The 13,298-nt window shown below is 40.5% G+C and overlaps 1 protein-coding gene across 1 annotated transcript; it reads left to right on the plus strand.

Moving 5' to 3' along the window:
* The first annotated feature begins 530 nt into the window (after positions 1–530).
* On the plus strand, positions 531–10,520 carry LOC124702493 (peptidyl-prolyl cis-trans isomerase PASTICCINO1). The gene is made up of 20 exons (XM_047234635.1): positions 531–792; positions 1,019–1,103; positions 1,726–1,795; positions 2,598–2,695; positions 2,803–2,925; positions 3,829–3,861; positions 4,149–4,207; positions 5,503–5,584; positions 5,945–6,103; positions 6,284–6,341; positions 6,782–6,930; positions 7,031–7,128; positions 7,205–7,274; positions 7,740–7,799; positions 8,212–8,268; positions 9,046–9,114; positions 9,245–9,322; positions 9,720–9,821; positions 9,900–9,971; positions 10,041–10,520. The coding sequence occupies exons 1-20, from the start codon at positions 722–724 to the stop codon at positions 10,326–10,328; spliced, it is 1,881 nt and encodes a 626-aa protein (XP_047090591.1). The 5' UTR covers positions 531–721; the 3' UTR covers positions 10,329–10,520.
* The last annotated feature ends 2,778 nt before the right edge of the window (positions 10,521–13,298 follow it).

Consider the following 13,298-nt stretch of genomic DNA (forward strand, 5'->3'; position numbering starts at 1 on the left):
ACCATAGGCGGCGTGGGACGACCAGGAGGTTCCACCGCCTCCGCCACCGACACCGTCGCACCTCCTCCGCAGTACGTGCCACCGCCTCCGCAGCACACGCTGCCAGCGGAGATCCCTGCTTGGGCGCAACAGGTGTGGGCGCCCCCCGCCCTTCATCGACCTCGCCTCCAACGACGAAGAAGGCGGCGACACCTAAATTAGTTTAGATTTTATTTTTAAACCATGTAAATTATGTTGAATCAATGAAATTTTTATCAAATTTTCGAGCGTTTTTTAAACCTCACGCTATTTTTTTTTCTCCTGCGCGTGGGCTAACTTGCCAGCGGACCGAATGGATCGCGCTGCTGCGCGCGTTGTCGTCAGGCCGGACAGCGCCACGCATCGTTGATTTGGATCGGCCCCTTATGTCTCCGTGAGCCGTGGGCTCGTGCTCAGTGGTTTGGCATGGAGGCCCAGGCCTGTGAAGCCAGTCCACCGGAGCGCGATTTTTTCCCCTTGGACTCTCCGCCGCCCGTTGACGGCGGTGATCCAAGTCCAAGCCAGTCTAGGTGAGCAGCGCTGCCTCTACCGCAACTGCTCAACTGCTCACATCCGCCATTAATCACACACAAGCACGCACTAACGCACACGATTAGAGAGTAGATAGATCGATCCCCTCCCCCGGCCCGCATCACAACCATCTCCACGCCGCCGGCGAGCCGCTGTTCCGGAAGCTTCAGCCATGTCCCACGACGACCCCCCGCCGGCTGCCGCCAAGAAGAAATCGCCCGCAGAGGAGGCGGCCGAGAAGAGGTCAGCGCTATTCCTACCCCCTCTCCTCTCGTCGCGACTATGAAATCAATCACGAATTGGCGTCAGAATTCGCTGGACGGCCGTTTTAGTCATTTCCCCCCTTTTCGGGGGTAGAATTGCGCATGTTCTTTCTTCGTTCATCTAGCTACTTGGTGTACTGTAGTCCGTAAGGAGCAAAGCTGCAAATGAGTGAGTTTTGTTCACGCCATGTTAATTTGTGCTGCAGGAGGGAGAAGCTTACCCCTGGGAGCTTGATGAAGGCGGTTATACGGTCAGGCAGTGGCGACGCCACCCCTGCAGACGGAGATCAGGTTGGGACTAGTTTTCTTTCTTCGTTACAAAGCTCATTTGCTGCAGAATGTTTTGATAGAAGCTAGTAACTGCTTAGTCGAACTTATGAACAATTGAACTAAGTAAGTACATTGAACTGAAATGAGAGTATCTAGTAACAGTTGCCCAGTGTGATGTGATGACCTACACATGTTTGTTGAGGCTAAACATACATTTTCTGGCTGGTAGCTTTACAACTCCAATGATATTCTTGCAAGGACTATCTCCAATTTTACATCAGTTAATACTGGAAGCCTTTCATGCATTTTTTTTTTCTGATCTCATCTGCTTACATAGTATTTACTAAGGAAATCCTTTAACTCTAGTTTATTGAGTGACATCAGTTTGTGCAATATCCATAAAGTCAGTTAAAAAGGATGATCCTATCTATTCATGGCTCAAGTGTTATGTTCAAAGATAAGAATCGGCCGTTCAGCACTCCATATAATTTAGACAAAGTCATTTCTGTTATGTTCAAATGCTCAGGGCCCTCTTGATGTCTCTCTTGACCTTTCGTTAGGCAAACACTGATTTCTTTTTTATATGAGACATGGAGACATTTGGTGGTCTTTTTTTTTTTTGTTGCTAATTCTAGTCTTGCAGGTCATACTTCATTGCACTACTCGCACCATGGGTGGCATTGTTGTAAATTCTACAAGAAGGGAACATGGAGGTGATTAGGCAACTTTCTTCCCACTTGACACTACATATCTATTTCTTTTTAGTTTTCAAACACCATCAGGATGCTTCAGACTCGACCGATTCTTATCTTTGTAGGGAATCTAGTTCTTTGGTAGCCATCTTACAGTTGGCACACTTTGAAGCCTCTCTTATATGATGAAGAGGGCATATTCAGAATTTTAGATTGCGCGTGTAGTTTTCAAGTATCAACAGGTTTTCATTCTTCTGTTATGGTCCTGGTTGTAAATTGAACGCCATGGTGATAGTATGATACAAAAGTCATTTTTAGTAGTTGTGGCATGAACGTTTGTGCATGCAGCGAATAAAGAGAAAAAAATGTTCAATGATATGTACTCCCTCCAGATCGGTTTAACAAGTGCGCACATAGTTTAAGAAAATGCTTTGACCATTATTTTGGTCAATAAAATATGAATGTATGTCACAAAAATTATATCATTGGAAACCTTCTTTAAATATAAATCTAACACTATAGATTTTGTAGACATATAATTTATTTTGTATTGACCAAATTAATGGTCAAACTTTGTCTTAAACTGCGTGCGCGCCTGTTAAACCGACCCGGAGAAAGTATCTTTGCTTGTTAATCCTTCAAGCAGTAGCCATATGCTCCCTTTCATCCTCCATTACAACATATTAGACGTGATAAGATGTTCGATCTTACGATTTACAGTTCCATGAATTTATCAGCAATGATACCATTGTCTTGTTTGTTTTGGTAGTCTGTTCATGGTACTGGAGCACTAATCATCTTTTTTATTGTTACTATGTAACAGGTAAAGGAGTCCCACTCAGATTTGTTTTAGGAAGGAGCAAAATGATCCTTGGCTTTGCTGAAGGCTTTCCAACCATGCTGAAGGGTGAAATTGCTATGGTAAATGTGAATTTTGATAACAAAGATGTTCTAGAGGGACTCATTTTCTGAGAATGCAATGATTCAAATACACATGTCCCAAATGTACAAACATCTTATCTTTTCAGTTCAAAATGGAGCCGAAAATACACTATGCGGAGGATGATTGTCCGGTTGCAACTCCAGATGGCTTCCCAAAAGATGATGAACTTCAGTTCGAGATTGAGATGTTGGATTTCTTTAAAGCCAAGGTTAGTCTTGTTGTAGCTTGAGTATGAGATGCTCTATATTCAGTATCATGATGGCAAAGTGGTGGTACCATTTCCAACCTTTTTTTTAATACTTTTTTCAGTATGATATGATATCTGAAAAGTTGTATAATTGTATGTTAATTAACATGCTGTGTGCAACATAATATGCATCTAATACAGCTGTTGTCATGCCTTATCATGTGATTTCGTATGCCATCTTCATAGCAATGAGTGCTGCTGAGACTCTTCCTTGTCACGGGAGATGCTCTAAGGCCTATTGGATGTGCGAGGAGACTAAAGCTTTCTCTATTATTTGCCTGTCCCTCCTAGCAATACCTATCCCTTCAAATTAGTATTCATATGAATGACTATAACTCGCTTAGGCATCTAGGCGCTCCCCTCCGCCTTGGAAAATCAACAGCTTTAGGTGCCTAGGCGTCCAAAGCCCCCCCCCACCCCAACCAATGCAATTCTTGGATAACATGCAAGATTTTGTTCTTGTATGCGTCTTCTGCTATTGCCATGCAAAAACATTGTTGTTATTTACTGCATTCTTGGTTACTGATTAATTATGTTACCATCTTTCTTATGGAACCAATATATCTCACAAACGAATGCATGCGTACGACATAAAAAACTGTTTTAAAATAACAGTGAGTTGTATTTATCTTTTCATAAATAATATTGATCATAAGATGCATCCACCGTGGAAGCTATCGAGTTAACTGGAACATGCAAACAAGCCGTACAAATTTCTCCCTTTCTTTTTCTGTCTGAAGATAGTTGATTTCTTAATTACATGACATAATACTCAATGAAACGTGTAGAGTACCAATCAGGCACATCAAAATATTATTTCCTACATTTGGTTAGATTACTAACTCTTGTTTTCTCCCTCTTCAGGTAATATCTGAGGATTTAGAAGTTGTAAAGAAGGTAAAGAGACTGTCCTTACTGATTCCTGCAAATACATTAAGTTCTATGCGGTTAGGATTTCAAATTGTTATTTTCTTCATGCTTAGGGTATCTGTTAGATAGTTCTCATGCTTTGCAAAGTTAGCACAGTTAAAAGATTTAACTATCAAGTTTTAGATTTCTGAACTGCTATCCATGTTAGACTGGTTTTTTGTTTGTTTTGCAAGAAGTGGTCAAGTAAATGATAGCAGATCCTGCGGATACTTCAGGACCAGGGAAAGCTGATCATTGTCCTTTTGATGTGGCAGATAGTTGACGAAGGCAAGGGATGGGAAACACCTAGAGAACCATATGAAGTGACGGCACGGTAATTGTTTTTCAAATGAGTTATGTTCAGTGCTCTTGCAGCATAAGTCCATAAATTTTCTTTCTCTGTGGTTGTTATTCTCTCTTGTACCTGTAAGTGCTATATGTAGTTGACGTCTGTAATTAATTACTGAAAAAATTGAAATGATCTAGTTGACCAATTTGCACAGAAAAGAAGGGGAGGGTTACATGCCAAGTTGCATTTGATCAATTGACATTAATATCCATATCACCAAGACAATATGTAGCTCAGCTGGGGGAGTGGATGTGCAATCCCGCCTTCTCGGTTCAAGTTCTTATGGCCAATAATTTGTGTTTTCTGTTATTGGGGTTTCCCTTATAGTTTTCTTCAAAATAAACTCTTAGATAAGGAAGAACGCGCTCGTCAACTGCGACATCTCGTGCCTGGTTTAGTTCAAGTTGCTGTCGTGGATAAGATCACCGGTGCCACCTCTGGTGAATGTCAGAGAATTTGTCGACTGGTGGAAATCAGCAGTTAGGGTTACTCCCTCCGTGACAAGGCACCGAACAAGCCCCATCATCCAGCTTACTGCTTGGTTGATTTGGATGCCAAGGAGAACATATTTTTTTGCAATGATAGCCCAGCATTACCTGGCCCTGTAGACATCATCAGATCGGAGGCAAACTCTTGGTTCACATAAGGTGCGAAGAAGATACAACTATCTCCTGCCCAGTGGGTTAGAGTATACCGCTCTTTTTGTTTTCTTGGCTATAGCATATTTCATATTTCAGGCTTTTAAATAACTTAATTGAGCTCTATCAGTAAAACAAGGTGCAATTCTTATTGCGTTGTTTAGAGAAAATGAAACAGAAATAGCGTCTTTTACACCATGTTGGTGTGAAGAGCAAGACGTGGGTGCTTTCAGGGTGTTGTGTCTAAATTACCCTTGTCCAGAACTTTTGTCTGGTAGTCATGCCTGCTTTCTCATCTTCCTTCCCTGCCATAATTGCTACTCCCTCTGTCCCATAATATAAGATGTTATTAGAACAAATGACATCTTATATCATGGGATGGAGGGAGTATATCTGTTAAGTGCAGCAAGACATGGTATGTATGGGGGAGTTAAGCCTATTCTAGGTGGTCCTGGTCCCAAGAGGTAGACGATGCCCTGATGACAGCCAAATGTCAGGCCCTCTGGGGCCTAAAGGAAACTAACTTAAGAAGCCCTAAAAGGATTACTATCTTTCTACTGCTGCTGCCTTGCTATATTAAATCTTGAGTTCTTATTTATGAAAAATGAATTTAACTAGGAAACTTTTGTTCATCATCTGCAGGATAACAGCCAGAACAGCAGATGGAAAAGATATTCTTCTAAGTAAAGAAGGACCCTATTTCTTTACTCTGGGTAAATCGGAGGTCAGTGTCATTCTTGTTACGTGTGTAGTAGGAGCATAGGACATTAATCACATGCTTTTTGAATACCTTTTTGACATTCTATTGCACTAAGAGGAATGCAAGATATAGATATATCATTTGTTTTTCTAAACACTTGCGTCAGTGTTTGCAACTTCTCTGAGAACACACGATGCTCACTGTGCTAATTATTTCGGCCCATCTTCTCTGAGTAGTTCAGATCTAGCAGATGATGCCCTTTGTGTAATTTGAACTCGTCTGCTGATTCTATCAATTTAAAATGCATAGAAGGCTTATATGGTTCTCGTCGATTCTTCTAACTTCTCTTTGTTATGCAATATTTTCTGTACTGTTTTAGTTTAGGTACCTAAAGGGCTTGAGATGGGAATTGGATCAATGGCACGCAAGGAAAAAGCAACTATTTATGTTAGCAGTACCTATTTGACAGGGTCCTCACTAATGCCACAACTTGAAGGTCTTGAAGAAGTTCATTTTGAGGTTGAACTTGTTCAATTTACTCAGGTACAGTCATAACTAGCTGTTAGATACTTCCATCAAACATTTGCTAATTTAGAATTAGAATTGCAGCCTATGAAATCTTAGTGCTCCGTGCTTTTGGGGGGCTCTTCTTCTAGCCTTAGCCCATAGCTATGCCTAATAGCATACAAAGTTGCGTTAACATTTTGTGTGGTGTACTAATAGGTGAGGGATATGCTTGGTGATGGCCGCCTCATAAAACGACGTGTAGTTGATGGAAGAGGTTGGTAGCCTTGTGCATTGTTGCATGTTCATACTACCTACGGTCCCTCTGATCTCAACAACTTTGACTTGTGTTGTGTGCAAACTTTATCTTTCCCAGAACTATAATATAAACTTTGCTTTGTTTCTAATTGTCCACCTACTGCTAACTGGGATCTTTTAATGCTCTTGTATTCTCTTGTCCTTTGTGTACTGTGATACTTGTGTCGTATACATGATTTTTTTCGCCAATTAAAGATTTTACACTTTATTAGTAGAAAATTTATTTAGCGGTGATCTAAAAAACAAGGACAATGGTATAATAAATGTAATAGCACATTTGTGCTAATAGATTTTTTTACTTTCTTTTAAGTATCCCTATTTGCAGTTGTCCCGTTTATATATATATATATACCATGTTACATGCTTATCTTGCTCCATTGTTTTCCTCCAAAATATCAGGTGAATTTCCTATGGATTGTCCTCTTCACGATAGCTTGTTAACAGTTCACTATAAGGGGATGCTCCTTGATGAACCAAAGTCGGTATTTTATGATACAAAAATTGATAATGATGGTGAACCATTGGAGTTCTGTTCCGGAGAAGGGCTGGTAAATATTGTAGCTTTAAATACATATCTGTAGTATTGAATGTTAAAATATGTTTCATCCTAATTCATTGAAGAGTAACAGATCTTTTGATCCACTTTAGGTTCCTGAAGGATTTGAAATGTGTGTTCGACTAATGCTTCCTGGTGAAAAATCTGTTGTCACCTGCCCTCCAGATTTTGCATATGATAAATTCCCAAGGTTGTATCAACCTTTATACTAGCATTATTTTCTTCTTGTAATGAAGCTTTCTAATAATCCGGTATGACTGCAACAGGCCAGCGAATGTTCCTGAAGGAGCTCATGTTCGATGGGAAATTGAACTACTTGGATTTGAAGTTCCCAAGGTAGCAAACCCTTTTGTTTTTCTGTTACTTCTTCTGGTGTCATAGTACCATTGTGGACACTGCTTGTGACCAGATGTAGCTTTGCTATTAATTTTTAACCCTCACCAACTTTGTCCAACAATGCTTGTTTTGGATCTACGGTTGCATGATTCTGGTGAGTTCTGCAACTGCATGGCATACAAACCATTTTTTGTTGGTGTTTATGGCAACTTGGGCATCTGTAATTCCTCTTCTAATGAATACCAAAAGAAAGTACTAGTAAAAAGTATTACTTGTGTCGCTTATCTGCACATGATAGATGCCAATGGTTTATCTTGGGGATTTTCTCATAATTCAATACAGAATTCACCTATGGCATTATTTCTATTGTTTATAATATATATTTCCTCTTTGGTTATTATTTTCATATGATTTTTACTAGTGAATATTCCTCTCTTCTGTCCCATGATCTTAATATGAATGCAGGATTGGACTGGCTTGAACTTCAAAGAAATCATGGAAGAGGCAGATAAAATTAAGAGCACGGTATGCTGACACAGCTTAAGTTATTTTCTTGAATGTTGCTAATTTTCTCATAATATGAAAGAACTTACGAGATAAAATTGAAAATTACTATTTTTTTCTATTCTATTTGAACATACCGTTTCAACTGCTATTTGAATGTTGTTTGGTAGATCAGCATGTTAAATGAATTTTAGGCAAGTGTCTTGCAAGCCTCAAGATGGTTAATTGGTTTAAAATAAGCAGATGATAATCATGTGCTTTGTTTTGAGTCATTATCAGCTTCTTGTTTATAGTAATTTTGGGCTTTAAAACAAGAGTTTCAAGCCTACATTTAACAGTACTGAGTTTCAAGCAACTTCATAATTGTGATTTGCTACTTCATTATTATTATGGATATTATGGATAATAAACAACTGATATAACACTTCTGCAGGGTAACAGATTATTTAAAGAAGGGAAATTTGAACTTGCAAAGGCAAAATACGAGAAGGTATATGTCGTTTGAGTTTGTTATAGCATAAATTGATGCTTATTATAACCTTACTTGTGCCAGTGCAATGCATGAGCATGCCATTGAGGGTTCTAATTGTCCCTCAGTTTAATTACTTCTACCAGATGATTCCTTTTTCTTCACCTGTGCCGGTGTTCCACGCATCATCCCTGATCACTCCAAACTCTTTTGCTACCCTTGGCTCCGCAAAAATCCTTTGCCCTCTCTAGGTCCAGCACCCTAGAGCACCTCTGGCTCGAGATATGCACCTCTGGCTGTCACAACTTCTATGGCCTGAGGCGTAAGGTTGTTAGGTTCTGCTTCTGCCCATTCCAACAAGCCCATGCTGCTCAGATCATCTTTGAAAATTGAGATGTGAACCATAATGAGAGTAATACTTCATTTAATCTTGGAGCTCTTGCATACTCTACTGTTGGTGGTTTTGTTGGGATAAATGTGCTGGAGTACAGAGTATCTTATTGTAGTTGACTATTATTTTGGCAGAACTAGGTTCTTCATAATGCCCATTTTATTGCATAAAAGCATTTTACAGTTGGACTTTGGGATCATCATTTTTGTTCTTTCTAGATTCCTATGTGCTGCTCTGTCTATTCACTGAGATAGCGAGACCTAGTATGCAATTCGATGCATGTGTCCATGGAAAACCATTGCCAAAACTTGCTTTGCACATAAAGGGTTGCTGAGATGTGACCAGCCATGCCAAAAAAGCTCTTTAATAATTTGCTGAATTTTGTTATCTATCCTCTAATGATGCAGTTACTTCGGGAGTATAACCACGTGCATCCTCAAGATGACGAAGAGGGAAAAATCTTTGCCAGTTCAAGAGTATGATCCTGTATTTTTCAGCTTTTTAGACCGTTTAACATGCTGGTCTCTAGATCGTTTTTTCCCACACTTGTCCAGATTAGCAGCATCTCTTTCTTGCTGTTTTCTAATATAGCTGTTATGAATGCAGAATTCTCTACATCTAAATGTAGCTGCTTGCTACCAGAAGATTGGTGAATACAGAAAATCTATTGAAGCATGCAATAAGGTAAATTTTCAAGAGGAAATTGGGTGTAACTTCGTTTATTGGCGGCTATTTATAATCTAATAGATAATAATTGGGGTTTAGAGACAAAGAATGCTCTGTCCTTAGTACATCGAAGAGGTAGTGCAGTCATGCATGTTGGTGCTACCATGAAAACAATCACATGACCATTGGATAAATGTTGGATGGACTAGGGTTGGGGGATTCAAGAGTCATATGGGCTTGCATTTTTGCTTAATCCTCTCTTTGATTAAGTTCTGCACTTAACCTTCTGAACTCCACCCACATCTGCTACACTGGTCCAGGAGTACAGAAGTTTGGATGATAGTATTTAAATACGGGCTTGCACAAGGTTCGCATTATGGTCCTATTGTTCTATCATTAACTTCTGTTTGGACAGGTGCTAGATGCAAATCCTGTGCACGTCAAAGCTCTTTACCGCCGAGGAATGTCATACATGTTAGGTGGGGACTTTGATGATGCAAAGAATGATTTTGAGAAGGTCAGTGGCACCATACTTCAGTACCATGTTTGATTGGGAGAACCCTACTCTAACCTACATGTCATTGCATATCATTAGATGATTACCGTCGACAAGTCTTCGGAGCCTGATGCTACAGCTGCTCTTCTTAAACTTAAACAAAGGGAACAGGTACACAACGAAACATGAATAACTCGTACCGTTCAAAATCTGTAACTAACATTTGTTGTGTAAACAAAGGAAATTGAAAAGAAGGCAAGGAAGCAGTTCAAAGGACTTTTTGACAAGAAGCCAGGAGAGATTTCTGAAGTTGGTGCGGAATCAGAGGGTGCTAAGAACGTGGGCGACGCGGCAGGATCTAGTGAGGCAGTGACAAGTACTGATAGAGATGGAAGCGTGGAGTCTAGTCCGCGCGCAGAACCAGATTATGCCTTCGAGGAAGAGAGGCCAGGCATTATTGGCCGCGTGTGGCCTTCGGCGAGGCGGATTTTCTCCTCTCTTGGTCTAAACAGGTGCACAATACTCTGAGCAAGTTCTCTAACAGGAAACTCTGAGCGGGTGTACCACTACCGTGATAGCGAGGAAAGTAAATTGTAAACAAATTTTTTGAGGGCTTTCTGACATATACAGTCGTCCTGTACAAAGAATTAATCTTAATTGTGTGAATTTATGTATGGGGACTGTATCAGTTTATATGTTCAGAGAAATGGTACCAGTTTATATGTAACACTGAAAATTAGTCCCTGTTTGTGTCTAAATGTCTAATGCATTGGTTGAAGCCGTCTTTGTTTGCCATTTGTGCTTCAAGCAAAGCAAGATTGTGCGCTGTTGTTGGTGGCGCTAGAATGAGTGGTGTAGACTGTAGTAATGCTATCACGTCTTATATATGTTGGTGCGGAGCTGATACCTCCTGACACCAAGTGGTGGAATCCATTGTGGAGTTGCAGTACATTTTTATTTTTGTTTCTACTGGAGGGTGCCGCAGGTTCTATCCACCAAAGTCCAAATATGTTGAGTTGAGCTAGACTATCTTGGTGTTGTACCTATGATAAAGTGTGATTTCTGTATGTGAAGACTTTTAGTATCGGAAAGTGTCAGCAGGTTCCTGCACTCACAACAGTACAAAATGTCGCAATTGGTTACTGCACAAAAGGGCAGAGACATGGCAACGGCCACCGGCGCGAGCAAATAGCAACACTGGACCGAGCCATGCGTATAGCGATCCCAGCAGTGTACTCGCCAGAGCTGCTTAACCTGAGTTTTCCGCATCGAGCCAAAACCGTACATCCTGATCCCTTTCCCATTTGCCTTGCGGGTGATATGGATATCATGGTGGTTAAAGCTCACCAAACCGCGAGAAGGACACCGTCGCGATGCATCTGCGGCCATCCAGATTCAGAATGTGGATTGTCCATCGCTCTCATTTACCTACTCCCGTGAACAGAGCGTATCACTCTCCCAACCACGTACGCCCTCCCAAGTGCAGAGCGCACTGCTACGGTCCACGAAGTAGTACTACCAACGTGATATCATAGTCAACACGCACAGCCCCACACAACCACAACACGTCTACTGCTCCCAACACCCAACACAAGGTTCATCTTTTTTTGGATTGGCCGATCATGAACGGAGCAAACTGATCCCACCGGTAAGGGCATGAGCAATGGTGGCATACACAACTAGCTGCTCCATGTAAAAAAGTTGTAAGAAGCAACATGGTGAATTTTATCTCTCCAATGAAAGCTACAACTTTAGTCAGAAAAAAGAGAGAAGGGACCCCCAAATATGACACTATGTATCTCTTTCTCTCTCCGAAAAGCATGCTTTTAGAACTGAAGATCCCACTTCTTGAAGAGGAGGCTGCCTCCTCATCCAAACCTATTTTGGACCACCCGAACCTAACTAAAGGTGTGAAGCAGCACCTCTAGGACAGTGCATTGGGCATGCCCTAAATAACCTGAATAAGAGAGTATTTTTTATCGCTAAATATCATATCATCTCTATATAGCCAAAGCGACAAGATAACAACAAGCGCTCGCCACCACATTAAGCCAATTGCAAAAAATATAGCGACGCTAACGTGTTTTGTTTCAGTCTCAGGTTCGGCTGTGCAAAACCGAACTGAAACCGAAACCGAACCGAAGAAAACCTAACCGTAACCAAAATTGTGGTTTTTTCAGTTTTCAGTTAGGTTACAGTTAGCAAAGAGCTAACCATTAGAAATTCAGTTATTTCATTTAAAAACCGAATTAAAACAGTTAACCGAATGAAACCGAACATTGACCATCCATACACAGAATTGCATGTCCCACCCAGCCAAACTATGCATATAACTATTATATAGTACGCCAAGTTCAATGCTTAAATGAAAATCGTTCTATTACACTGGTTCGAACATGCATATTAAGTATTTTAACGTACAGGTTGCAAGTTTCAAACTAGCTTTGCTATTTTTTTTTTCTATTTTGCTGATACTGAACCACTTCTTTGTTTTGTCTTGTTGGAGTAGATTTAGTTCAGTTATACTATATGCAAAATTGAAAATATTTGAACATTAAAATTACGTGTTATTACAAAATACGCGTCAACTTTGGTTAATTTGGTTATTACCGAAACCTAACCGAAGTTGAATGGTTACTACCGAAACCGAATTGTATTTTTGTACAAAACAGTATTTACCAAAGTATTAAAATCGTATTTACCGACAAACCGTGTAAACCAAACCGAATTAATCAAATTAACCGAACGCGCATGAGTCTCAGGTGCCACCGACCGACAGAGGATGGTCAAGATGGGTTATTTGTAGATATTAGTGAACTCTCCCAAAATGTAGGTCCTTCTATCCATTTCGATTAGAATCCAAAATGCAGGTCCTTGCACACTCCTATTAAAATAAACTCATGTTGTCCCTGCTAAGCTCTCATTAATGCCATAAAGAATCGCGTCATAGTGTTTATTGTATATTGGGAGGAAGGTATCTGAAAACAAATGAAGGTGCTATTTCTCCTCAACCCATTCTCCTACTCGTTGATATTTCGGCCCTACGGAGGCCGCTGGAGCTCGTGCCATGGATGTCCAACCTCACGGTGGAGATCGAGCTCTTTCCACCAAGCTCCGGAAGATAGCGGGTTCATGGGGAATATGCGGTCTCTCGATCTTGCTCTAACGGTGTCTCAAATATGTACAGTGAGAGGTGAGTGAATATGGAATTTTCTCTTTACTATTGCATAAGGTGTTTGTTAGAAATAGGGTATTTAGTACCCATACATATGTGTATTGATCGTACCCTTCATGTACTTTGTACTAGCTTTGCACCGCAACGTGCACCTGTAAATAGAGAGAAGAAAGGGAAAGGGCTCGGGATGTATCCGAGTAGACCATAGTCAATATGACATGGCATCTGAACCAAGAGGTCTCAAAGTTCGCCTTGAAATACGCGCGCGCCTTATTCATTAAGATGGAGGTGGTAACAATCGATTAAATTTATGTTGCAACTGT

This window comes from Lolium rigidum, chromosome 3, assembly GCF_022539505.1.
Source record: "Lolium rigidum isolate FL_2022 chromosome 3, APGP_CSIRO_Lrig_0.1, whole genome shotgun sequence".
Lineage (NCBI taxonomy): Eukaryota > Viridiplantae > Streptophyta > Magnoliopsida > Poales > Poaceae > Lolium > Lolium rigidum.

Coding starts and splice junctions, on each gene's coding strand:
- LOC124702493 (XM_047234635.1), top strand. CDS start 722: ATGTCCCACGACGACCCCCCGCCGGCTGCCGCCAAGAAGAAATCGCCC. Junction 7,129..7,204: donor GCATATGATAAATTCCCAAG/GTTGTATCAACC, acceptor TGACTGCAACAG/GCCAGCGAATGTTCCTGAAG. Junction 9,115..9,244: donor AAATCTTTGCCAGTTCAAGA/GTATGATCCTGT, acceptor TTATGAATGCAG/AATTCTCTACATCTAAATGT.